Source organism: Lagopus muta, chromosome 4 (assembly GCF_023343835.1).
Source record: "Lagopus muta isolate bLagMut1 chromosome 4, bLagMut1 primary, whole genome shotgun sequence".
NCBI lineage: Eukaryota > Metazoa > Chordata > Aves > Galliformes > Phasianidae > Lagopus > Lagopus muta.
The window spans coordinates 34132418-34159932 of NC_064436.1; the positions used below are offsets into that span (position 1 = coordinate 34132418).

General features: G+C 38.5%; 2 protein-coding genes across 2 annotated transcripts in view; one reads left to right on the forward strand and one right to left on the reverse strand.

The window, feature by feature from the left end:
- The window catches only part of BBS12 (Bardet-Biedl syndrome 12), a 56996-nt gene extending 36458 nt beyond the window's left edge, over positions 1 to 20538 (reverse strand). Inside the window, exons 1-5 of the transcript XR_007376729.1 lie at positions 16396 to 20538; positions 14963 to 16274; positions 6297 to 8615; positions 5539 to 5656; positions 5244 to 5444 (exon numbers count right to left, since the gene is read on the reverse strand). The gene's annotated coding sequence lies outside the window, so the exon portion shown is untranslated. The remainder of the gene's footprint in view (positions 1 to 5243; positions 5445 to 5538; positions 5657 to 6296; positions 8616 to 14962; positions 16275 to 16395) is intronic.
- Positions 16472 to 27359, forward strand: IL21 (interleukin 21). The gene is made up of 4 exons (XM_048943116.1): positions 16472 to 16606; positions 16726 to 16761; positions 20395 to 20532; positions 20968 to 27359. Exons 1-4 carry the CDS (start codon positions 16472 to 16474, stop codon positions 21058 to 21060), a joined length of 402 nt encoding a protein of 133 aa, XP_048799073.1. The 3' UTR covers positions 21061 to 27359.
- Positions 27360 to 27515: the final 156 nt, after the last annotated feature.

Genomic DNA, 27515 nt, shown 5'->3' on the forward strand with positions numbered 1-27515 from the left:
ACCCCCATAGTAAAGAATTCTTTTCTCATGCTCATATAGAACTTCCTATGTTCTAGTTGTTGTCCCTTGTCCTGTTGCTGGGCACCACAAAAAAAGAGCCTGGCCTGGCCCTCTTGACTCATGCCCATCAGATACTTATAAGCATTGATAAGATCCCCTCTCAACCTCTTCTCCAAGCTGAAGAGATCCAGGTTACTCAGCCTTTCCTCATAAAGGAGATGCTCCAGGCCCCTCGTCATCCTTGTCGCCCTCCACCAGGCTCTCTCTAGGAGAACCAAGGAGCCCAGATACACAATACTCCAGATATAACTTCACCACGGCAAGGTGGAGAAAGGCGAACCTTCCTCAGGGCCAGGGAAGAGATGAAGTTGTCTTTACTTCCTTTTTTACCCCCTCTTTCATTCACTTACTAAGTGCTGTGTTCAGACACGAGATTTTTGCTTTTGTTCCTCCCGCATCCAGCTGCAGGAGGGAGTGCTTCTTCTTCTTATGGCCAATAATGAAAAAAGCACCTGATTCTAGATAGAAAGTTTAAACAGCACCAGTCAAGGTGTAATTCTATCCAGGTTATCCAGTCATCATTCAAGCATCTGAACAACAGTCCACTGAAGAGAAGGATGCAACACAGTTCTATATTTAACAGGACCTGCTCATATAGCTACATCTTCCAACAGCATACAGATGACCTAGAAAGTACATACTACTACTGCTGCTATAGAATTAGTGTCTTGCTGAGGGATTGGACCCTAACCAGGCAGCATAAAATACTCCTCCTTGAAACAAGCAGAGTACCACCAGAAGGAGCCATTTTGCCAACTCATTTGTAACTGGGAAAACATAGTTTTCTCTTTTCTTTCCTTCTGTTTTATGATTTTCTGTGGGATAAGGGAGTCTTATCCACTTAAAACTGAATTAGGTAATGCAACTCCCAATACAGTGTCTTACCACTACAATAGCTTGTTATTAAAGCTGGCACACAGATTAATGATTGAGGTGGTGTAAGACTTTACAATAAAGGTTATATTTTATTTCTTCTGTATTTGATTAAACTTCTTTACAATGGGAATACTTTTCTCCATAATTTATATCACAGTCCAAGAAAAGGGATGGCTGGGTTATTTCTAAGGCTACTTGTGAAATAGATACTATATCTTAAACAAACCTTGCAAATATAAAAAACTACTTTGGGTTAAGTACAGGTAATTTTCTTATACATATCACATTGTTCATATTGAAGACTAACTTTTCAGTCACATTCATAAATTTTCAGTGGGATTGAATCACATTATTTGGTCACATTAGGTTACTGCAAGGCTGCTTGTGAACTCTGACACTACTTTTTTTGCTTATGCTATTGCAATAAAGAAATGTAACCAACAGATTTATACTGAAATTCTTCTAGGGTTTACCCATTGGGAAATCAATACAGAAAGAAGATTAATTCTGGGGGTATTTGGTGGTTGTAGGAGAATTCCTTCACATATAGCAGAGAGCTACATCAGTCCTGATTCAGTAAAGGAGCTGCAGAGGTGCAGAGCAGAAACACAACACTGCCTGGTTGTGTATGCAGGCTGAGCGCTCTTCTGTACCACACAAAGCCCAGGCCCTGCTGGGTAGAGGTCCTCTGCATGCATACACTCATGCTTCTGCACACTGACACATTTGACTTTGAAGTGGACCTCACTTTCGCAAAAGGCAAAATCCAGTATATGCTAGGTATTTTTTTCTCTGCTTTCTTTCTGTAAAGCATTAGCATAAGGAAATAAGCCCTTGTACTTTGTACATCTTCTCACCTTTTCTGATAAAAGAGTTCTCCATAGCTCTGGGATATTTGCTGCTCTGGTCTGATGATAGGGGAAGCACTGGCACCTGCTAATAAACCAGTTTATTAGCAGGTAAACATAGGTTAACAAAATACTGCTCACCACAGCACTGGACATTAGACACCTGTTATTAAGTTGCTGTGGCATTCTGCAACTTCACTGAAACCATGGCGTAAGTCTGCTAGATAGAGAAGTGAGAGACAGCAATAAAATGAAGCAGGAGCTGAACTCACACATGAGAAGATTTCATCTTCTTTCTGTCTCTCAACAAAAGCATCTACATAATTATCTTCTGGGGATGTTAACTGTATTTACATTGCTGACACTATTCACAAGTCCACTAGAGAGCAGCTATGCCGCACATTTACTGTTTTTTTCTTTTTTTTTTTTTCTATTAGTTTCTCTGACATTTACTGCACTTAACACAAATGACTAATCAGACCTGAAAAGCTTTCCCAGTACTAGACTGAGGAACAACACGGGAGTGGACTCGTTGCTCTGATTCAAACCAGTGTAATCTCTTTCTTAACTCTGATCTGCTTATTCATACCAAATTGCAGTATCGTTCTTACAGAAATCCAGTACCTGAAGGGGCCTGCAGGGGAGACTTTTTATAAAGTCTCCCTGGTAGCAGGTAGTGATGGGATGAGGAGAAATGGCTTTAAACTGGAAGAGGGTAGGTTTAGACTATATATTGGGAAGAAATTCTTCACTGTGACGGTGATGACAAACTGGAACAGGTTGCCCAGTGAGGTTGTGAATGCCCCCTCCCTGGAAGGGAGCCAGGCCAGCCTGGATGGGACTTTGAGCAACCTGGTCTAGAGGGAGGTGTCTCTGCCGATAAGCAGGGGAGTTGAAACTAGATGAACATAAAGGTCTCTTCCATCCCAAACCATTCTATGATTCTATGAAATCTTCATTCATATTCTGGTTTGGGACATTTCATTTAAGCTGAAGAAATGCAGAGCTGGTTTAGAGGCTTTTCCTCAAGCAAGCCTTGAGTAACCTGCATCATGCTTTCCACTGAATACCTTCAAGAAGGGTGGGAGTGCAGATTTTTTTGGAAGAAGTCCATCGCAAGGTTCAGTCATAGTGCTCACTGTGCTTCCAGCACCTTGCTTGTTCTTTCCAGTCAATGGATAAAACAGGAATTGAAAAATAGATAACTGAAGTTCTTATGTATCATTTCCCCTAAGCACAAAGAAGTCTGTGCAGATCCATGGCATAGCAGTCCACATCAACCCATATAAGGCCATCTTCCACTTACCTTATGGAAGATGTTAAACAATAGCAAAGACTATTTTACATAAATAAGGAGGTATAAAAATGTTATTGTATAAAATATTGGCTTCTCTTGGTTATTACTGCAATATTCGAAATTAAATGGGTTAAACAGGCCTTTCTGTAAAACATCAATCAGCAGGCTAAATATAAAGGCACACTTCAAATTCCAAAAGTCACACTATTTAATTTGTAAAGGAGAAAAAAGAAACAACAACAAAAGAAATGACTGCTTGTCCCAAAAGCTGGTAAGTCAGATTCCTTAGCTTGATCTGTTAATGAACAAAGCAACTCATTCTGGCCCTGTTAGAAGAAGAAAAGCATTACTAAAATAGAAGAATATCAGCCTTTCTCCAGCCTCCAGACTTCAGTCAGATATATGCTTGCCAGGTTCTCCCTAAACCACACAGACTTTTTACAGCTCTTCCAGATTTTTCCAAGAGAATGACTGGTAAAGGCTGCACTGCCTAAAGCAGGGTGCTGGGGTGAACCTTACATTTGTAAGAAGATGTATGCAGTGGCACAAAACACACTGCAGTTTCTGAGATGACAAAGCAAAAGGAGTTCACTTCAGGATTAATATTCTGCATCAGACTATGAAGAAAAAGTTCTTTCCCAGCTCATAAAAACTATTAAAAAGAAAGAACTGCAGCCTGAAATACTATAAACAGAACATTGAAATGCTCATGTGAAAGTGTCAACATGAAATATTTTGATACTTCAAGTTATTCGTTTCAATAGGAAGTGAATAAAATCAATACAATCAAATAGGAACTGATAAGAGGAAAAATATGTTTTGTTTGATTCTTAGGCACTGAACTAGTCTAGCAATAGAAGAGACAACAAGGCAAGGCAGAGATTGAGCAGGGAGAGCTTCTAAGGCATTTGACTATATCAGAAGGTAAAACAGTTCAATCTTTGTTCAATGTAAGGATGATTTAAGTGAACTGAATGATGGTTTTTATCTCAGGAAAACTCAGCATGGCCAACACAGAAACGTGGAGGGCAGTGGCAAGAAGAAAACAGGATGAAAGCTACAGTGTCTATTGCTTTCTTCAACATGCAGCATTTTTAATGGCACCTTCCAAAATAGAGTAATGTTCGTCTTTAATTTCCTCCTGCAGATCCGCCACAACAGCAATCTGAAAGAACGTCAGCCTCCTTTGATCTCCCCATACTGTTTTGGAAATTGCGTATTCGTCTCCTCTGTTCCTTCAGGCCATTTCTGACAAAAGCATTCTAACAAAAGCAAAGAGTTTTCCAGTTCTCATCTTTAATGTTTCCATTTCCCTCTGTGCTGCCACCCTTTGTGTAGCAACATCATATAGAATTATTTTGCAGACTGTAGAGTCCAATTGGCATCTTCTTACTGCATGGTGCACGGCATGGACACAAGTATGGAAGATCAGGGTGGTGAGGCTAAAAGAACTGCTGTCTGTGCACTGTTCGACCAGTCCAAAGGGCAAGTAAAATACAAGGTTCCTACTGATTTCAGCTCTTAACACTTTCTTTTGCTTGTGGCTGGGCTACAAGCACATACACAGTTGCCAGAAATGGCTCTGCTGATGGCAACAGTGGATGAAGTTCTGAGCTGAAGGTGAAGGCTGGGTAGGTCACATCCACCCTACCAGGGCATAATGCAGTTTGGTCTGGGTCATTCTGCAAACTCATTCCCTGAAAGCAAACACAAAGCTAGTGAATGGCTGGTACTGGAAAGAACGTCCTTTTGAGTTGGGCCCTCAACACTGGGAGATTAAGTCAGTTGAATGGGAGATGTAAGCTGTTGCTTTTGCTCCACATTGCCACAGCACTGCAATGAGAGGACAGGGGTGCCTGTTGCTGGTGTACAGTAATTATGCACCACTGCCTATCTTCAGCCACCAACAGGCAGGTCAGCTGGGAGGAAGACCAGTCCCAGAAAGACAAGTAGAAATGGAGTGGCTTAGAACCACTTTAAAATGCTGCCAACCAGGTATCAAGAACTGTAGTTACAGAGCAAAGGAGAAAAAAAGAGGAACAGATAGTTTTTCATAGGGTTCAGTAACAGTGCAGTTGTGTAATCCCTGTGATAACCAGCAGAAGATGTGGACTGAAAATTCTGATATACAGAGGAAAACAGAATCTTAAGATATTACTTACAGGTAAATTTCGGATGCTCAAAAAGACAGTACTTCTCTGGTTATCTACATTTTCCATGCTTGCAATGATTATGGAGGAAAAAGGTTGTTTGCCATTGATTTCAGCTAGCACCTGCAGCGGACCCTCATTTTTCTCTCAGCTTCCCCACAAGTCAGTTCAGGTAAACAGCATGGTATGCTCAAAGAATCTGGTGTCATAATTCTGCAACAGGCATACAAATAACAAGCAATAAAAAATGTAATTGTCCAGAAAACTAACTTAAGATAGCAATTTTACCATTTGCTTATATACTTACTTGCAGCTGCAGTTGTAATGATTATCAGCTCAGGTTTCTGGAAAGAAAACACCAGCAGGACAAGACATCTTTATTTTCCAGTGAATTGTACAATAAGAGAGTAACACTTCTTTTTTTCCTTTTTGAAAAGAAACAAGTCTCCCATCAGAACCAATGAAGTTGTAGGAAGGAACTAAAACCTATGGCTTTCTATTGATGTTTTGATATAGAAATGAAATTACTGAAAATTATTAACATGAAACTTGACAGTCTCCCTCAACAGTAGGTGATGACACTTTCAATCTTTGCTCACAAAGAAGTATTATATAATCTTCAACTAAAGCTTCCTGACAGATTTTTGTACTCCCACAGATGCAATGAGTAGTTGCTTTTCACCTAGGGTCATTTATTTACACTGAAATTGGAACCAGATGATCTTACAGGTCCCTTCCAACCAAGCCATTCTATAATTCTATGACCATATATTTTAGCAAGTAACTTTGTTTTGTACCTCAAATGTTCTTTTTCTTTTCTTTTGTATTTTATTCAAAGGTCTTTGATCATCTTGTTTCCCTAGATTTGCTTACTATGTTTAACCACAGAGAATGGCACACATGCTCCTGGGAATTTACTTCTCAGAGGCAATACTTCTGTTGGCGCTAAGTGTAGTTCTGCTGCTTGTGACAGAAAGGAAGGTGATTTGCCACTATTAGAGGTTCAGCTATCTATTATTGCCACAGCTCAGCTTTCTGGGGATTTAAATGATGGCAGGCACTCACCAGAGCAGAAGGCAGAAGCAGAAGTGTAAATGAGGAAGATAAGAGTCCATGGTGGGTCCCAGTTCCAGTTTGGCAATGCAGTTGTGGATGTATTTCTTCTGAAGCTACACAGCATGGACAAGCCAAAAAAAATTATTTTCTCCTCCTTCCAATTCCGGTTACACATACCTGCTGTGATATCCTTTGCACCAACATCAGCATATTTCACTTGTCAAGAAACTGCATTATTTCACTGTACCTAGCATAAAATAAAAGGGGAAAAAAAAAAGCATTAACTGACTAAGAGATGACTTATACTGTTTTGCTTGTTTGATGCAACTTCAACTGTTTAAGCTGCAGATACATCTTGCATTTGCCCTGCATGTGAACTTATCAGTTTGCAGAGACTGTCTGAAAGACAACAGATACCTTGGTTTATTCTAAACTATCTTACTTTGTTGTGTTGCTTTTTTTTAATATCATATTCTCACTTGGAAGGTTTTTATTTCATAACGTCTATGTGACTTCTCACAGCTCATTTCTCTGTTTGTTTCCCCACCCAATAAATACTTTCTTCTCAACTGCAACTCCAAGTAGTTAATTTTAATTTCCTTCTTAGAACTTAATCAAAATCAAGGATATTTTTATTACTCTCCCTTTTAAGGTCAAAACGGGTTCACAGAACATCTTAAAACATTTCCATTATTGTTTCCACTGAATGCAGGGAAAACATAATGTTGACTTCATTAAAAAAAATAGAATAAAATCACACCAGAGATAATTTTCATAAATTAGATGTACAGATTTCACCGTTCAGAAACAAGGATGTCAAACGTGTCCAGCTTGTGCAACCTCCTACACAGAACCACAAGGTTTCAATGATAAGTGACTGAAACCACAGCATTCAGCTTTTTGTCCAAGACTACTGAACGGGTGCTGCTGCTTCAGTGCGATGACTGATCGCACATTAGTTTTTCCAGGGTTCACTAAAGGTGCTGACCTGTGAAAAAAAATGAAACTCATTATGCAAAGCAACTGTATCATTTAGCTTTTAAAATGTGTATGAGTGCACACATACAATATAAATCTGTTGATGCAGGTATACACATTCACGTCCGTTATATGCATCTGGCTGCAGATGAAGGCAGACCAATCAATTTCTGAAAAAATAGACCAAGCTTTTTTCTTTATTCTAGAGATATTGCATTTGAGTTTTATCTGTTAAGTATAGTATTAGGCAGCAGCTTCTGAGCATTCTGTAACCTGCTGTAAACAATGAAATAGTACATTTACTGAAGCATAAAGTCATAACTAAGTACATTATATTCAAAGAGTACGAGAAATGGGATAGTTCGTATTGCTATTTAAGACAATTCTATAATGGTATAGTTGCAACCACATCGGAGATGTTATTGATATAATTGCCTGGAAAACAAAACAAAACAAAACAAAACAAACAAACAAAACTCAACAAAATGGTGACATAATACCAGCAAATTTTAAATGTAGACCAGGCTGCTGGGTTAAGACTTTCCTAAATTCTCTTCCTTAAAATGATTCTGTCAGAAACTATGTTTCAGCCACAGTGAAAGGGCTTAATTCTACTTGCACTGGCAAACAATTGCTGTTCCTGGAATGCTGTTGCTCAGTGATACCCAGTGGCCCCCTCGGCCCTGTGTGCTAGGAGGTACTTGTTGCGTAGGCGATCCATGGTTTTGATCTGCAGCAGAGCCATTAGAAGAGGAGTTTCTGACTTCTAGCAATGCATTGCTCGTTGTAAACCTGTTGTGCTATGGAGAAAGCAGAGTTGGTAGTAAAATAATTCTAATCAAAATGAAGTAAAACGAACAGGCAAACTCCCTGTTTGCTAGAAGGACTTTTAACTTGGATTGTTCCATTGATACCAGCAGCTGTAACAGAGGCTCCTGAAAGACAAACTGTGACGCAGAGCCACAAGAGAATGGTGGTGACATGGAGTAGAAAGTTCTTTAACTGGCTTTGTTGCTGAAGAAGGCACTTGTGCTACTACAGCTTGAGGTTTGCAGGGGTGCCTCCTGCATCAGCCGGCTCTTTGGTTACACAGCGTGACAATAGAGCCTCTTCTCTGTGCAGGAGCTGAAGCACAAGCATCTGATGGCTCACACAGTGGTTTGCAGCACTCAGTGTAGTAGTGCACAATAGAAGCTGAGGAGCTGGTCTGCAAGCAGATATGTGGAGTCACTTCAAGGGGAGGTAGACCACATCCTCCTGTGTATTCTCACGCTGCTCCTCTGCATTCACCATTTCTCACTGTGCCACAGAAATGCCCCAGCATGATATGGCATGACACAGTTCCTTGACCTGGGAAACAAAAGCCATGGCAGGAAAACAATGTCAATGAGTTTACTGATCTTTAAACCAGAAGTATCGTTAAATAATTCTAATAAAAACTGTGTATGCATGCATAGACATTAAGACATTTATGATCAGCAGTAAAATCTAAAGATATTTTGGTAATGCAAGAGAACCCAGAACTATTTAGAAATAAAAGCAGTATTCAGTTATCTGCTTCTACCAACACATGCCAAAAAAGTAAAACATAATAAAAAGCAAAAAACTGTATTTGATTTTAAAGATAAATTGATGTAGAAGGTATCTGTAAGGAAGATAAAATCAGTGCATATTTGCTGGAAAAGAGGGAAGAGAGGCCACAGTCCCTCCCCCCCAAAAATGTGTCCCACTGTTTGCTCTAGACCACGCAATAGGGAAACAATTTTACTGCTGGAGAGATCCGAAACCAGCACAGCAGCCTCATCAAACCCAGAGAATGACTTCCAAAATCCGTAACAAACCTCTAATTTTGATATTGAAATACAGACTGCAATGTCAACACTGACACAACAGGAAGGCCCAAAAGCCAGTGGTTTTTGTATGTCACACACGGCCAGAAACTGCAGCAGATTTGCCCATTCTGAGCCTGTAGTGGCTTGGTTTCTACTTGTTTGATAGTGTTGATGTTGTAAAATAGAAGTAAATCTCTTTCAACTTCTGTTCCCCCTCTTCATAAACATTAATAAATTAACAAAGACTGAACTTTTTCTTTGTGTTGTTCTGCTTTCTCTGTTCCCTGTCCAACATCTGCATACATCTCATTTGACTTCTCTTTCTGATCATTTTGAATGAACAGGACATTTACATTTGGGTTTCAGTACCACCACGTCACAGTTTGTCACACCACACGCCATACTGTTCTTTAATGGAATTCTTCCAAAACGTGTTACATACAGAGAACACTCCTGTGGTAGAAAGATTGCACACCCGCTGGCCATGCTTCCTAAGATCTGAAGAGCCACAGAGAAATGCCACCATGCAGCTGCAGGAGATTTCACTGCTGCAATACAGAAAAGGAGCACTGACTTTTCTTGCTTATAGCCCTCATCCCCCTGTACACTTGTGTCTTTCAGCTGAAGAACTACTTTCTGTCCTCAAATTGCTATCTTGATATCCTGACAGCTGCTGCCTTGTCTTCTGAAGGTGGCTGTCCTTTAGTAGTGGGGTAAGATGTGCTGTGAATAAAAATGAAGATGCTCTATAGAAGCTGGAACACAGCACAAGCGCAGAAAAAGCTCTGAGCTCTTATCGTTACCAAGATTGAACTGATAATGACTTATGCAGGAGAGCACAGCCGAGATGTGAAAGAGACTGGATGACGTGAATGCCTGCAATGGCAGAAGACTAGACTCAGTGACCCAGCAAGGCTTCTTCCTTCCTACATGCAGAGAAAGGTACTACCCAGAAGGTGGGTGATTGCTCCAACAATAAAAGGAAGACTTGAAGTGATATGGCCTCAAAAGGACAGTTCTGAGTATCTTGTGCTGTGCATAGCTGGTCCAGCCTTGCGTCAGGCTCTGGATGTCTCAATACAGGCATTTCTCAATACAGTTTGTCATTATTTGTTGATAAGAAATACATCAACCACACTTCATGCATAAGAAAACACCATTGGGTTGACTGAGGAGCAAGACGCGCCTGGTATTTAACAAATATACAACTACTGTTAACGTTAAATTGTTCTGCTTTACAGTCATTGTCACTCCTTCAGGAAAAAAAAAAAAGGAAAAAAAAAGAACACTAAAACTATAACGCTTGGTACAAAGCAAATGAGACAGTACGGGAACATTTGCAAATGGCTTTGCATTACTCATGCATCTTCACTAACTGAAGCTGTTTCCAAAACTTAGACAAAAACATGAACAGGGCTGTACTAGATTCAGAAAGTCTCTGCCTGTTCTTGAAAGCAGGTTCTATTTTCCATCCAAGTCTCTTTCATTCTTACATTACCTTTTTCTGTTGCGTGATGGCATTGCATCTCAGCCCTATCTGCAATCAAGAACCAGAGGTTATAATGTAGCTGATGTTCACTACTCAAAGAGTAAAAAAATGATTTTTAAATCTAGTAATAGCCAGAGGCTGAACACAGGCATACACACAGCGCCTAGGTACCAGCTCAGCCCCTACTATGAACCACAGATATGGGGGTTCTTTGACACTCATGGAAGTTCTCCACAGACAGAAGAAATCTATCCAGTGATTTCTCTGTACTACCTACCAGGTCTGATTTGTCTCTTCTCAATGACCTTTGGATTTGTAAAAAGGTGTGGGACAGGTACGATGCCTTGCCAGCTCCAGGACTGTGAGCTAGTTCTGCTCCAGGTGTCCATCACTTTGTACTAGTGAAAAGAAAAAAGTACTGGGGCTTGCGGATTCACATATTTAGTCCCCATGTAGAAAACGCTCTACCTGTTTGGGGAATTTCTTGCTCATGACTTTGGTCTGGTTGGGCAATTATGGTAATGAAATGTTTATCATGAAGAGTAGCAGGAGGATTACTCTGGGTTTTTTTTTCAGTATCCAGAAGCAAGGAAGATGGAGTACAACACAGTTACTTTAATCTGACTCGCCAATAATGAACTTGTAAGATTCTACTTTATAACTCAGCCAGATGAGCACTTGTGCTCTTTTCCTTGCTATATATATAATACACAGTCTCCTGACACAGCCATTCCCTTTGTTCTTTCAATTCCTTCATCTACTGCATGGGATCTTTTTATTTGCCAAATCCACTTCAATGAGGATTAGAAACTGTCTATAACATAACATTGTGGAGGAACATTATGGAGAATCTCAATAATTTTATTGTACTATATGCAGTCTATTAATTTTTCAGTGCCTTTTCACCACACTGAGAGTTGTATTTTTTCTGATTTTCATAGAAAATATAACTTATAGCTAAGAAGAGGTTTTTTTCCCTGCTTTTGGTAGTTAGTTTTCCTCTTTTCTAAGCAAGGTTAGAAGACAGAAGACATACACAAAGTTAAGAAGAAGAAAATAATATTTGGAGAGAGTTGTCAGAAATATTTTATAAACTAGCTTTCCAAGATCTGTTTTATAAAGGTCCTCTTTCTAGGCTCACATTTTCCAGTTTGCTTTCCTACACTCTCCCCATGGATGGCATACATGTGGAACGTCACATACATAAGTTACAAAAATTCTTTGAAAGCAGCTCCGTGCATTACAGGCTTCTCCTTTTTTTTTTTTTTTTTTGGCTGAGCCATAGCAATGACTAAGCTGTGGGAAAAGCCTCCATTCAGCTACACTGTAAAGGAAAATGTGGGTGGGGAAACCAGGTTTTCAGGGTCGAAGTCATTCAGTACTTGGGTGTTGAGTGGCAATGTCGCAAAAAGGAAAGAGGAGGACTTCACTTAATGGGCCAGGGATGGAGGTTTTTCAGATTTCCACTCTGCAGCCATCCCTCCAAGACCAGGCAGGCGACAGTGTGAGAGTGAGTATCATTATTTGACTCAGCATGTTCCTAAGCCACAAAAGAGAAGTGACGTATATAAAAACCATGTTGCTCACTCTTATCTGATGAGAGGGATATCAAGGAGTTTTCTCCACTGCCTAGACAAAAAGGAAGCTCTTTGTCCTTATATTTCACTTTCTCTGTCAGTGTGCCTTTCTTCAAACAATTATTATGCTCTTAGAGCCTCTAACACAAAACAGAAGACTACACAAATTTAGAGAAATGATATGCAACCACTTGCTATCACATTACCAAATAATTAGTTGTTTAGTTTCCTATTCTAATTGCTCCATTGACTTCATAACTGATTTACAATACAACAGATTTAATTTAGGAATATTTTAGATAGAGCTGTCTCATTAGTATACCTCCAATTAGCCCATGAATTATCCTGCTAGACTGGTAAAGAGATGAGGTCTGCCAAATTTTTGTGATGCTTCTGGGTACTAAGTGACAATGCTTCACTAAATACCTGCTGCCCAAGTGCTCTCTGATGCTGTATTACAGGTATCTTTTCACACATAAGGTTCCACTGTAAAATAGACAGGGATTTTCACCGCCACTTACCATTCACATTAATGTCTCCTCTGATAGAATAAGCTGCCTTTTACAGTGCATTGATATAAAAAGTGTTTTTGGGACTACATGCAGCATGCACAACCTGGCATCTATCAGCAGAGTTCTCCCTTAGTTTGCAATGTCATTAAATATTCCTGAACATGGAGAACCAGAGTCTAACAAAACAGCTTCTTTTTTAAAAAATGAAGCTTGCAATGACACAGCCTCCTTTAAACAAGAAGAGAATTTTAAAACAGTTCTCAACTTGCTTGAGCTTGGTTCAGGGAATTTAAAGCTGCCTTTGTCTGCCATTGTAATTATTTTCTTTCCTACAGTGACAATCTCAGGACCACCCATACACAACTGTCTCATTGTTTTTCAGACTATCTCTAGAAACTGCTCTAATTTAAAGTCTGATCACTGCATTAGACCCTTAATTATTACTTTAGAAAAAGAAAAAAACAACAAAAGATGACAATTAAAATGGTTGTTAGCTACACAGGTATGGTTCTTCTATACAGCTGTAGGACATGGTCAAGTGTGAGAGTACAGTCCTGGGAATCTGCAAATGACTCCCAGTGACACAGTAATATCCACAATGTAGCTGTGCGTTACTCATGTCCAACAAATTATCAAGGACCAACAAAAATGCAATTTTAGTCAGTAATAAGTGAATCACATCCAGATGGTTCAATACAATATTATAGCTCCTGCACAGTGAGATGCTGGGACCTCATCCAGAATATTATCAACCATTCCAATGGAGGTGTCTGCCAATCCAATGGAGGTGTGCAGAGCAGAATGGATGGGATGATCAGAGGACAGGGACACTTAAAGGCATCGGTGTGCTTAGTCTGGGGCCCAAAGGGGTCTGACTGCTCTCTCTAAGCTAAGCAAATGAGAAAACATCAGTCAGAGAAAACAATCTAAGCTGAATGACAGCATCAGTGTAAGAACAGAAGTGACTAAGCTAACAGCCAGTGCCATCAAGGCTGGAAGTAAAAATGTCTCTGATTGCGAAGCATAGAGACTTTAAGAACCAACTATGGAAGTAAAGACAACAGTTAAATAATTATGACATATTGTCATGGCAGTCGATAGGAGCTGATGCCTCTATGTTGCCCATTCAAGCCCTGAGTTCCTGAAAACACACGGACAGCATTAACTGAAGTTCTTGAGTGGTCCTGAAGTTGTCTGGTCAACGCAGTGGCATTTTTGCATGAGTAACTGCCAACCATCTAATATGCTAACAGAGTCAATCTCACATCCAAATGGAAACCTTCCAACCTATCAACCAAATAAAGCTGCCTAAAATAAAAGCTAGCATGTTCACCTATAGAAGCTGGGCTCAAAGAAATTTCTCAAAAAAATTCAAATTTGAAACACTAACAATAAAGGCAGAAACATACATATCACTGGTCTGCTCCTTAACTATGAAGAAGGGATAAAAATAAGTTCTGGTTATGGTTTCTCAAACAAAGTGTCTCTACTGCTTCTGATTTCCACTTATGAACCTTAGCTGTAAATTAAAAACTTCTGAATAAAACCTGAGATTCCCTCCACTTCAGTCCATCTAGGCTGCTCATCTAAAATGAATACAAAACATGTCCTTCAAAACAAGTGAAAAAAAAAATAATGACTGCACTACCTTTTATTGATGAAATTATATTTTAGACTGTGCTAGAAGAAAATATTTTCTATCTTGTTTCCATTTTCATTTCTCAGGATTCCTGTTCTGTCAGGTGTCATTAGCTGCCCCTTTTGCCAGAAGACATTTTGTACATACATGAAAGCATAAGTGCATTTGTGTAGGCATACATGCATACACCTTTAAAATCTATTCCTCCAAGCTATCCAGTTGCTGAAAGATTATAAACTGTTTATAGTGAATAAACATTTGCATACAGAAAACAAACACACCACATTAAATGGTGAGAGATTTTGAAATAGACAGAAATCAGTCATCCCAACTGAGTGTCTGATTGACCCACCTGACAGATAAAAATAGAAGCATTTTGTAGAGTGCCAGCTTATTACACAGACTAGCCTTCTAAGTAAGACAACATCAAAATGAAGTCCAAACACCTTCTATTTTGCTTTAAAATCTTCAAGAGGCCAAGATTTAAGACACTTAGTTAGGTACCTTTTTATTTATCACAGTGAAGGTGCTCAACTGATTTTATCTGCCCTCTACCTGTTCTACACAGCAACCGTGTAATGGTCATACAACAGTGCTGATAACCATTTATTACTGACAGTATTTAACAGACATTTAAAGGCATTTTACCTCCTTGCGATGAAGTGTTAGGAGCAGTGGTGTTGCAAAGATTCCCAGAGGTGGCAGCACGGAAGTCCCTAGTGCTCACACAGCACTGCTCTGTATGCTCAGTGCAAATAAGTGAGATTACTCTCTCATGAAAATGGAGCTTAGGCTGGAGGAAAATAATTGATAAATAAACAAATAGTAAGCGAGCAAACAAACCAAAAAAAGGAGTATATTTGGGAATGTCTATAAATACCGTGGCACTCATTTAGCAAGAAGACAACTGAGGTACCCCCATATAAGAACATTCCTTGCTGACGTCCCTTGGAAAAGCTCCCAGCACTAATGTGTCTTTCAAGTAGTAATCTCAAATCTGCTTCCTCAGAAGTAGCATACGTACTTCATTGCAGTAGGCAACAATTTTGAAGGAAATCATAGGAATCTGAATTATTTCTTAATTCAGATTATTCCACTGTTTTTATTCTCCCTTTTAATTTTGTAAAGTGCGTTTTTAATCTATTTCACACCACACAAAGGCATTTCGGCGTTCTCAAGAGAATTCTCTAGTCTCAGTGTCACATCTCCATTGAAGGGGTTGCATAGATATGCAAAGCTAACTTCCACAGCCTAACTGTGACAAAACATAACTGAACATTTTTAGCTGCCGTATCCACTCAGTCACAGTCTCAACATGATAACGTTCTGAGGGACTGACAACTTAGTACCAATCCTCCAATATCGTTCCCACCTGGGCAATGGGCATGGGATAGGAATCCACTTCTCCCATGGCAATGCATCTCCATGAAGTCAGACCCCTGCAAATGCACTTTCAGCCCCCAATGCACATACTCACTAGCACATTGTTAAAATATGTGAAATCAGTTTGAAGTAAAAAGCAGACATCAGCTAGCTTGAATGTTAAAATGACCTTTTATCCACAGCTGTTGCAGAAACCATGCATGAATGTAAAGGTGACAGTTCATGGACATCAGCTGGATCAAGCTACATATCCTCTAGAGCTATAAAGAAAAGTAGGATAAATACTTTAATGTTCTGAAAAGAAGTCCTGCCATATTTCATCAGCATGATATGGATGATTTTCAATTGGATTGAAGAGATTCTTTGCTGCAAGAAGCAGGAAAAAAAAAAAAAAAAAAGCAGAATCTTTGTTTACCTGGGCCTGTGGTTTCTAAGCATCTACTTTTTACTACGTTCATTTTTTGACTCAAAGCGAAAATGGGAATTCACCCTTTTCTCTTTTTTTCCTGTCCAATGTGCAGATGGGGCATATTTTAATTCACTCCATCAATCCCTGCCCCCCTACGCACAAACTCACCTAGCCAATGGAAAAGAAAAAAGGGTTACTCATTAATCCATTCTTCAAAGCTTTCCAAACTGAAATGGGTGGGTTTTACATCTGCATCAAAGACCAATATATAGGTAGGTATGTGGCATACCTGAGCACAGCTCAAACTGAAGTGTTCATCTTGGATAGCGCAACTTTGCTCCTAACACAACAAAACTCATCAGAGTATGGAGAGGATGATTATTTTCTGTATGCTCTTCTTCTGTTCCAGTATGGTGCTGACTGCAGCTCCACCAAAAGCAATGAAATACAAACAGCTTGCAAAGACAATTGACCATCTAAAAGATGTAGTGAAAGATAAGGTAAGCAGAGCATTTGTCCTAATTCTGAAATTATTTTCAAGTATTATGCATTGAATGTATCTTTTGAGGGACATTGCTCAAATGCTAAACTTTTCTAACTTAGATTTGTTTTATTGTAGGATGTTGAATTGCTGCATACACCAGAAAACCCTGAGGTGAGACCGGTTTAACACTTCTTTCTAACTATATCAAATGTATTTTGTATTGGTTATTTCCACTGACAAATCGACATGCCTTCTTTTTCATATCTCTGACCTAGAATTCTTAGTACAAGCTAAGCTATGTTTGAAGATGCTTTGATAGAAGTTCCTTATTCCTGGATTTTTCATATTGGAAGTGTTTATATTATGCAGTCTTAATTATTAGGCTAGTGATAGGTTAGGTTAGGTTGGGCATTCCAGCACATCTACATTCAAATTTGTAAGTGTTTCCTTTACTCAGTGCCATGAGTATAAAAATGCCTGAATAGCAATGCTCCTGAGGATGCAGTTTTTGGGCAATGAAGCACCTCCAGCTACCGTGAGCTCCAGGTGCATTGGCAACACTGCTGAACGGAGTCTGAAGGGATCCCCTTTCCCTCCCACTGGAGATAAATGTCAAGAGTGGTACTGTAAGGCTATATTACATAGCACTTCCTTTCATGCAGTCACACTGGTTTCTGTCAGACTACTTGCGAGCAAAGTGTGTGCTACCACACAGACCAGGAGACAAAGCTGCATTCTGCAAGTATTCTCTTTACATTATAACTTGTTAAAATAACCACAGCAGGTCTCCGCAAATTTCTTTTTATACCAGTATTTATTTATACATTTTTAAAATGATGATACTATGTATTATTCGAAGTCAGGAACTTCTCATATGTATTAAGTTACGCTAGAGTCACAGAAAGCGTGCACGTATCTACATACTGGCAGGATGCGGGATTTACAGCATAATGAAATGCTAAAAATAACAGCATGTCTTAAAAGTTTAGAAACTCAGTGTGTTCTGCAATCTTTTGATAATCCCCAACATGCAATGAAGACCTGGTTATCAGTTATCTTAAATTTACCCATCATGTTTGTTTATGGGTGTGGACACCTATTTCAGAAAGAAAGCAATTTTAAGCAAGATGTAAAAATAATCATCATGCATATTAAAAAAAAACACTTGCAGCATATAGAGGTGTTTACTCAGGGCTGTAAACTTTTTTTTTTGCAAACTGCAAGAAGAAAGGAAAAAAACTCACCTCTTTTCACAAAGCTGTTAGCCTCCTCCTAAGATTTATGGCTGGTGCATTTTTGACTTGCAAAAAACATAGAGAAGCATGACCAAAATAGATACATTCCATTCTATCTGATTGCTAGAAACAACTGCAATGCAAAAAGTAATGCACCCGATGTTGGTTTTTTTTCATTAGCCCTCTTTCTAACTCGTACCCTCAAAGTGAAAAGAGCCAGATGGTTAGCCATCATTTTACTGCAGAGTTTACTGCTACCTCTGAAACAAGCAAATTCACCCAGTGACTAATCACTTCATCGGGTTGTTGCTTTTTTTTCTCTTGAAAAACACCAGGAAGGAAGACAACAGTTCATTTGCAGCACAGAGCTTTACGGGCTGGCTCTGGGAGGTCCTGAGTACCTCTGTCAAAAAGTATAGCAGATGAGGAATTTAGGTATTTTGGAAGGTACTGAGATCGATACAGGTTTGATCCCTGATGAAAAGATAATGCTAATTATTAAGAGTAATTGTTAACAGTAATTATTACCAGCAATCAGACTGAAAAGGATTTTATTCTGTGGAGTGAAATTTACATTTATTGAATTATCCAAATACATGTATGTTATATATTCTATTATTATATTATATATATTATATATCCCTCCAGTATCTAAAGGGAGGCTATAAGAATGGGGACAGACTCATCAGCAGGGGCTGCTGTGATAGAATGTGAGGAAATGGCTTCATACGAAAAGAGGGGAGATTTTGATTGAGTATAAGGAAGAAGATTTTTACAACAAGGGTAGTGAAGCACTGGCACAGGTTGTCCAGAGAGGCAAGACACTCAAGGTCAGGCTGGATGGGGCTCTGAGCACCTGACGTAGCTGCAGGTGTCCCCGTTCACTGCAAGGGAGCTGGACTAGATGGCCTTTAAAGTTCCTTTCCAGCTCAAACAATTCTATGATTCTATACAAATTATAGCACGCCAAAGTTGCAGTTACACCTTAATGTACAAAACTAGATTTAATAAAAAAAAAAATAGATGTAATAAAAAAAAAAACAACTAGATTTAATAAAACTGCACTTTGAATATCATAGCATTACTTATACGATAACCTGCTTATGGCAGACTTGAATTTGGCCTTCAATACGTAGGAAGAATACAATTTTTCATTACATCAAAAATTCAGTGGTTTATCAATATTGGTTTTGAATTCCTTGAGATACCAGTGAATGGACTGAATGTTAGCCCCAATGCAATCCCACATCATTTCCCTGTACACTCAAGTGAGATTTAAAAAATAAAAAATAAAAAATAAAGTAGTGGAAGGCTAAAGATAGCAGAAGATACAAACTCAAAAGAAAAGATACTGAAGCTGAGGAAGACTTCATACTGAGTTGATTCAAAAGACTGGAGGGAAAATAGGATAGACCTTGGAGATAGACCTTGCAGCTGAAGCCAGTGGCACAGTGCCCATTTAAATCACATAAGCATCTAACTGCTGTTGTTAGTTCAGGAAGCAAAGGTTTTTCAAGGTAATCTGTAAAGTTAGAGTCAGGTGCAGAATGTTTGTTTCTGGCACAGCTATTTTACACATTTACCTAGCGCCCCTCAGACTTCACCACCGGTACACACTTTTTAATGCCTCTTCATCAAAATGCTGAACCCATCACAACATAACAAAAATCCTTGTGGCCCTCTGACTGTTGGCCTTCCTACAGCTAACTGTTAACTCAGCAAAATAAGAAAAGAAAAAGCAGCATATATGAGAAGTGCTAGTTTCTCAGCTCATCACGGATGAGGCACAAAATGTTTTCAGTTTCAGCTGGAAAATCGATCTGTTGAAAAAAAGAGTACTTTTTTTCCAGTAAGCAAGTCTGGTTACGGTAAGAAGCTTGAAACAAACACAAAAGTGTGGTTTTTAATGAAAATAAAATGTTGTATCTAACCAACATAAGATGATGCTATTAACGTTTGCTATAGACAACATACACTGAGGTTGCCTTGTCCTTGCAAAAGCAGCACACTGCAGTGGCATCTAATAAACCAGACGAGATTCAGCTTCGGTAGCTGTTGGTATGCAAAACAAAGATGACGTCTTTGGAGCCATTCTAATATGCATAATCAGCAGTTTTAACTGTGTGTTTCTTTGAAAAATGGAAAACGCGTTAGAAATGGGCTTCAGTAAACACTGCTTTTCTTTTTATGTTGATAATAGGTTGGCTTTGGTGGTATTTTCCACAGTTGTATGCCTAGTGAGGAAAACTGCTACCACACAGGAAAGGAGATTCTGGAGAGTTTGCAGCCTGTTAGTGTAATAAAAATTAATGTGCAACCACACCATGAAAGAGAAAAAGCAGGCTGCTGTCATCATTAATATCCAAAGGGAGACTTTAGGCACATATTTGATGAGGAAATACTTAAGCAATTATCAAAGAATGGGAAAATCAAAGGATCCTTCGTGTATCTAAAACTATACTAAAAAAAAGTACTGTTGGATCCTGGATTCTTAATTTTCAACAAAAATCACAACTTAACACGTGTGGTGATGTTCCTTTTAAAATTGTTCCTTCTGTTCCTGTCCTAGGATGGATGCCTGTTCACAGCTATGACCTGCTTCCAGGATGGCATACTGAAATTACAGCCAAAAAACAGCCAAGTAAATGTTACATTCACCAAAACTGTGAAGATCTTGAGAAGACCCATTTTGCCAGACTCTGGAGAGGTAGTATTTTCTGCCACTGCTCAAAGTCTTGATCATTGCCCCTTATTTTCTGCAACGGACCCCACCTCTAACAGTAGAGCCAAACTTGTTAGAAAATCAGAACAATCTTTCATTACTTTGGAAACAAAAAATATCAATTTTTGTGCACTTCCAAGAGAAATTCATTCCAATCCTATCAGTCAATTGCATGTATGCACTTTAATGATGACAACAATGTGACGTACTGGGCAAAGGAACAGGGAACACTGCAAAAATTGTGAATGAAAGGTGTAGTTACTATTTTCAATCCCTTTCTGAAACAGCCCATGTCTTGGTTTTACTATTCATAAAAGGCTGTGATTATAATCAGCTAGATTTTTTAATAAGAAGTCTTCAAGTATTATTTACAATTATGGTCAGATCTTTCAAAGTGGCATGCTCTGCTTTATCTTTCAGCATTGTGAGTCTTCATGTCAGTCTTACGAGAGAAAAAAGCCCCAAGAGTTTCTGAACAGCTTTTCAAAACTGATGCAAAAGGTAATCAATTAGATTTGGATCCTCCTGTCTGGTTTCTGACATTCTGTAAATAAGCACTGATACCTGTATTTTCTGTTATTCCTAACACTGCATTTTTTTCACAGTTATTCAAGAACTGTGGATACACCAGAGCTGAAGGCTACTGAAAATCTACTATTTAAAGCAGACACTATCTTATTTAAGACTGTGAAAAATGTAAATATTTCTCATTGCTACTTTGCTGTGCTGTGTGTGTGGTAAGTGAAAGCTTCTCCCCAGAATATAAAGGAGGCTTATTTGGATGGCTAAGCATAAGAATGATGCTGATTTGAAAGTAATCCTAGCCTCAACTCACAGTGAAATTCCAACCAGTGAAATTCCATGATTTCAGAAAACAAGGCTCACTTGTGGGACTTTACTGTCACTTTACACTGAACTAGAAATGCATGAGGTGGCTGCTAGTCTTTTTTTGCATTCATCTCAAATGAATCTCATACATAAGTGACTGAAACATTTTAAAGAAGACAGACAAAAAGTTACCAGTATGTTTGAAGACTCAGGTTTCTACTTGGACTGATTTCCTTATCTTCAACAATAATACCACACACACAATTTTATTTATAAGTTTTTAGATTGTATCTTAGCTGACTATGAAAAAAAATATCCTGCATGTAACTATCACAGAAAGAGTGGAAAAACATTTACAAATCTTACTGTATGGTATGGATCTGACATACTTCCATGTTGAACTTAACCAGGCATTTGCCCTGGTTTCAACGGGGAAAGGGCTAACTCAAATGCTTGAAGTGGAGATGTAGAATTCTTGTAGAATTCTCTGGGGAAAAAACTTCTCTCAGGACTCAGAATTCCACCTCGACTCCTTCAAGCTAACATAAATTCATGGTTGATATGACAGGCCACTGCAAGAGATCCAGCAAATGCAGTAACTGATGATTATTCAGAGTGAAGCTTCTCAAAAGCGTATTTCCTTCCTCAGAATATTTTACTCTTATATCCATGTACCATAACACTATTTCTTCTGTTCACTCTTGATTCACCAGAATGCTTTAAATAGCAATTTTTTCTTTAAAACCTGTCAAGTTTTTGTGGAAACTTCACTGTACAGCTTCTGCACCTTGTACATTTCTGTGAAACTTTGGCCAGAGACAGCGCTGGCTTTTTATTTTTATTTTTCAATAAAAGTAAGTATCACATCACTTAGAACTAATTTTTAGCAACTGAATTATGTACAACAATATTCTGCTTGCTGTGACTCTGTACCTCAAGACTTCCATCTGTGAAGCAGCAGTTAATTTACCCTCCAAAGAGATATTAGAACCACAAAACGCTGCTCTTGGAAGGGAGTGTAAAGACCGCCAGTAAAAATTAACCTTCCATCTGACTTTCTCTTTACTTAGTAGAAATACAGTATAAAAAGGAAACTGGAATGGAAAATGATAAGCTTAGTTATCTCCAGAAATATTGAGAGGCACTATTAAAAACATTTCCTTTCTTACAATTGTCGGCCTACAGAAAAACTAACAGAAAAAGCTTTTTTTTTTTTTTTGCCTCCACATTTTTACTGTCCTGAAATGTGAACTTCTTCAAAACATACCTATGTTAAGAGGAGGAAGGAAGATCCTCAGGGCAACAGTGAACAAAGTTTCCACAGTCAGTTCTTTTTTGCTTTCCATCTCCTTATTTCTGGCTGATGACAATTTTGCTTCAGATTGTCTTTCTTTTATCTTTTCCTTTTATTTGTTTGAAAAACTTTTTCCTCCGAGTAATGTTCCGCTATATCTCAGTGTTTCTGCATTTCTGAATGAAAATTAACATTCTAAAAATGAACTGCCCCTTGTATGTATGGGGAAAGAGCTTCCTTTTTTACAAAATATAAGGTAGGCATTTTTTTACTCATAAATCTCTTTTCCAGTAATTCAGTATGTGCATTCAAATCAGTTTTTTACAAAACCCGGTTACAATTACGTAGCAGAGGTGAAATGTGATTAGCATGCTTTAAGAGAACACTGCACATTATATATTTACTAGTAGTCATTATAAAAGATTGAAAAGCAGCTTTTAACTGCTTTAACTTCTTTTTTCTTTTTTTTTAACTTAAGATGGATCTCTTAAGAGAAAAATTGCCATTTCCTTAACAGAATATCATAAGCTAACTGGTTATTCCTGCCTACACTGAAACAGTTGATTTTTTTTGATTGTTTGTTCATTTTTGCACGCAAGGCAGCATGTAACAAACTAAGTAATGTAGCTATTTCTGTTTAGTGACTTGCCCCACTGTTTTCAATTGATGGATCACATCACAACAAGTGCAGTGGCTAAAGATTGGTCGGTAGGTTTTCTGAATCTCAATATACTCGTTTGTAAAGTAAGACCATTTCTTATATCTGCAGAATAACTTTAGTCAAAATGCTGAAGCCATGATCTAAACAAACAAACAAACCAGCAAGAAGCTGTAACAAATCTAGATCTTAAAGGGCTAATTGTCCTTAAGTCCTGGAGAAAACTGTATTAAGCGGATAATCCAGTTCAGACATATGGGAAAAATTAATCACAACATTATCACAGTTGCTCTTAGTTGATGCCACTCCTCTGGGCAGTGCCAGCACAGTCACTCTGGAACTCTGTGTACATTTGAAATACACTTAAGACTCACACGATGCTGAGGCCTCCTATTAAGTTTTCAATTTGTGACAGCTATGAAAGATTGAGTGTGTTATTCAAGGATGTACTATTTTAATCCCAAATGAAGAACAAGAAAACAGCGAAGGACAGATCAGTCTTCAAGAGGACATCACCTTGTTCTTCAACACTATTCTCAGGAGAATAATATGACAGTGGCCCAACTCTTATGTTGGGAGGACTAGTTACCACAATTCCAGACATGAAGCAATCTTGATGTGTTTTTATTTGTAAGGTGAACTCTCTTTGTGCTGACTGCATTGTTAGAAGAAGAATGTTTCTTTAGCTGAGTACATAGGGTAAGCCATAAAAGCTCATTACCTCCCAGGGAGGTTTAACAATATATTTATGATTTTGGTCATGAGTGTCCATTGTGGGCACTTCAATATGTGTCTTAGCATGGTATATACAGTTTTGTATAATATTTACTTTTCTTGAGAGGTTTCTGTATTATTATACCAATTGTCTCATTTAATTTAATTATTTATTGTATTTTGTGAACTGAATGTTTATACTGAGAAACTCATGGTTTGATTTATTTATACACCTATGATATTAAATAATTTTAGCTAATACAATTTTCACTTGTTCTTTTCTTAAAAAGCTTCCAGCCATTTCAATCCTTACTGTGGTTTATAAGATTCCTCATGTGAACTTTATTAGCCCACACTATCACAGATGCTGCCAGATCAGACCAAAGATATGGTATACAAAGTATATTATCCCTCTGTACACAGTGACTACAGGGTGATCCACAAGACAATCATGTGAAGTCTCCATCACTACATTACACCTTCCAAGGGAGCACAGTGTTCAACACACAGCTGTTTGCATATGCCATAAAGCTTAGATTCATTGACTACCATGAAGTTCAGATTGCACACGTACTGCTGAGAGAATCCTTTTGGGCTGCTCTCTGGCCTCTTGCCCCTTGGTCTGTACAGACATCCAGGGTCGCCCTGTTCCCAAGTGCAGAATCCAGCACTAATTCTTTTTAAACTTCACAAGGTTGGCGACTGACAGAAATCTTGTGATAATATCAGCCAGTTCTTTGAGTACCATGGGTTGAATCCCATTGGGCATTCAGCTGAAGCAGAAAATCCTGTGCAAGTTCAGAGTTGGCTGGAGTTTATCACTCCCACAGTGACTCTTGAGTCCTAGAGCCCTAGCCCAAAAAGGCATTAAACACCTTTGCTTTATCTACACTCCTATCTGTGAAGTGATCAATCTCATCAAGTAATGGTCCAGTGTAATCTCTGGTCCTCCTTTTCCTCTTAACATACTTCAAACATTTATTTGCTTTTAAAGCTTAGGAAAATTGAAAAATATAAAAGTAATGTCTCCTATTTATTTTCATGGAAACTACAGCAGATGCAAAGAGCACAATAGCACTATTTGATAGAGCAAATTCTCAGCTACAAAACATTGTTTTTCAACATAGCTATTAGCTATGGGTTTTTTTTGCCCACTATGAACAAGAATCTGTGTGCCACTCATAAAAATCTTCTTGGCTGTCAGGAATGTGGCATGTCTTTCATGTCACTGTAATCACTGCTGGAAAGCACCACTCACAGCCTCACTGTGCTCACATTCGCTGGTTGGACTCCATCAACGTTAAACAAGAATCAATGAACATCAATTTGTGCAATCTTTTTTCACATGGAGGAATTCATTTCCACAGCTTTGCTTCACATGCACTTTTCCATGTCAGACATCACTGTCAGACTGCCCCTCTGCTGCTATCTGGCACATGACAACAAATTGTAAGAGAATATTGGTGGGAAGATTCAACCTCTACTGCCACGCCACCACCATCTGCCTCTGACATCATGGGCTAACATCATCAAATAGGAGGCATTACTTTCAGAGCAGCACTCATGAATACATAGATTAAAGATGCTAATCTACGATTCCAGAAATATTATTAGTAGCTGATGAAATAGCATCTCTGCTGCATTCAGACTATACTGTGTAAATAAAAACCTTGACACTGCACTGTGACAAGCAAATAGACCCAGAAGTCCTGTGGTCGGGCTACTTTATCTTCCTAAGAATCTTGTTCATTTGTGGTCTCTGAACTCAAATTATAGTGCTCTGGTCATAACACAACATGAAACAGATTTCACAGCTTTAACATAAGGCTTTAGGCTTCCAGTATGTTTAGAACTATTTGCTAGAGCAGAGGATACACTTTATGGGCATCTGCTCTGCAGTGGAAAACAACAGAGCCTCTAAAACCAGAGGACTGTGCCTACACTAGAGTAACTCAACTATTTAACCCCACTGAGAAGTTTAGGCACCATTTTTCCCACATCAACCAAGACATTTGGGCATAGATGCTGCTGCGTACATGTATCACAAATCTTTTTCAGATTTAGAACATCTCAAAAATGTTTGATTGTTCTGTATAGATATGCTGTATTCTTTCTCAGTTGTTTACATCTTCATGGATGCATTTTCCCAGCAGCTGTGGGTTGTACACTGCTCTTGCTTTTCACTTTTACTGATGATCCATGTTGTAAAAGATGCAAAGCTGAGAGTGAACATTTCCTACTCGAACATCCTTCTCCAAGCTAATGATCCGAACTGCTGTACTGCCACCTGTTGATAACTGTGACAAAATGTTTTGCTATACACTGGAAGTACTTATTTTCTTCTCATTTAATTTTCCACTTTTCTGCTTACACATCTGAAGACTTGCCAGTATCTTTTTCTTGTCGAATTGCATTACCACTGTAAGACCATGAAGCATATGTTTAAAAAACCCAGAGTGAAGACAACAAAAAAAATTACTTCAAAAGCAGTTCCTATTTTCTAGATTTCAGAGATGTTAAAAAACACCAAATATGAGGCTTTGGTCAACTCATACAGGATAATCTGTTTTTTTCTTATGGAAGTTTTGTTTCTGAAGCTTGCATGTTTCCAGCATATCTGTTGTGTAATTCTTGAACAACTTGCAACGACAACTTACATAGGATGAAAGGCTTACAAGGGTAGATAAAAATTCTGAAGGAATGAGAGGATGAATACTGATGGCAAGGGAATACGAAGTCACTCAGAAAACTGAAAGATGAAACTTGAGATAAATAACCTGAAACCACACACAATACTGCCAACATACAAATGTTTTGTGGCTAGATTAAGGTCTATATTCCTTTGGATAAGAGCATCTTCAAAGGGTTTACTACATTTTAGCTTGTGTACATGCATTTCACATCATCAGCTGGTTTCTTTTTCTAATGAAATTGAATTAAATCAAGTCCGGCTGAAAGATAAACACTTGGCGTTTGTCCTGATGCTGACTTGCATACTCAAGAAGTAAAGAATTCAGCAGTGAAGCAGATAGGACTGCAGCTATGTGTAATCCAGTTGGTCCTTGGACAGTAACATTCCCAGGTTTGTGAGAGACAATAACCTATAATGAATATCTTCAAAACTTTTTATGGAGCAAAGCTGATTACAACATATATTTATATGATGTAGAAAGAGAATACAGATTAAGTTCTCAAAACTCACTGCTGATACCAATTTGCCAACAGATTAACAGTCAACAAAGATAATTTACAACAACTTCCTCTCCTTATCATCTGTACACCAAGCTTGAAACTATCCTCATAATTTGGAACTTAATAAAGTTAGCAGTGAATATGCTTGCTGTTCTTATCACTGTCATTACAAGGGAGTAAGATCACTATTTCTGAATGTATATAATTGCTTATTTATCACACTCTGCCTTTAGGCAACCTGCCATCCTTATGTCCAGCAGTCTTGCCTGTGTTGCTTCATTC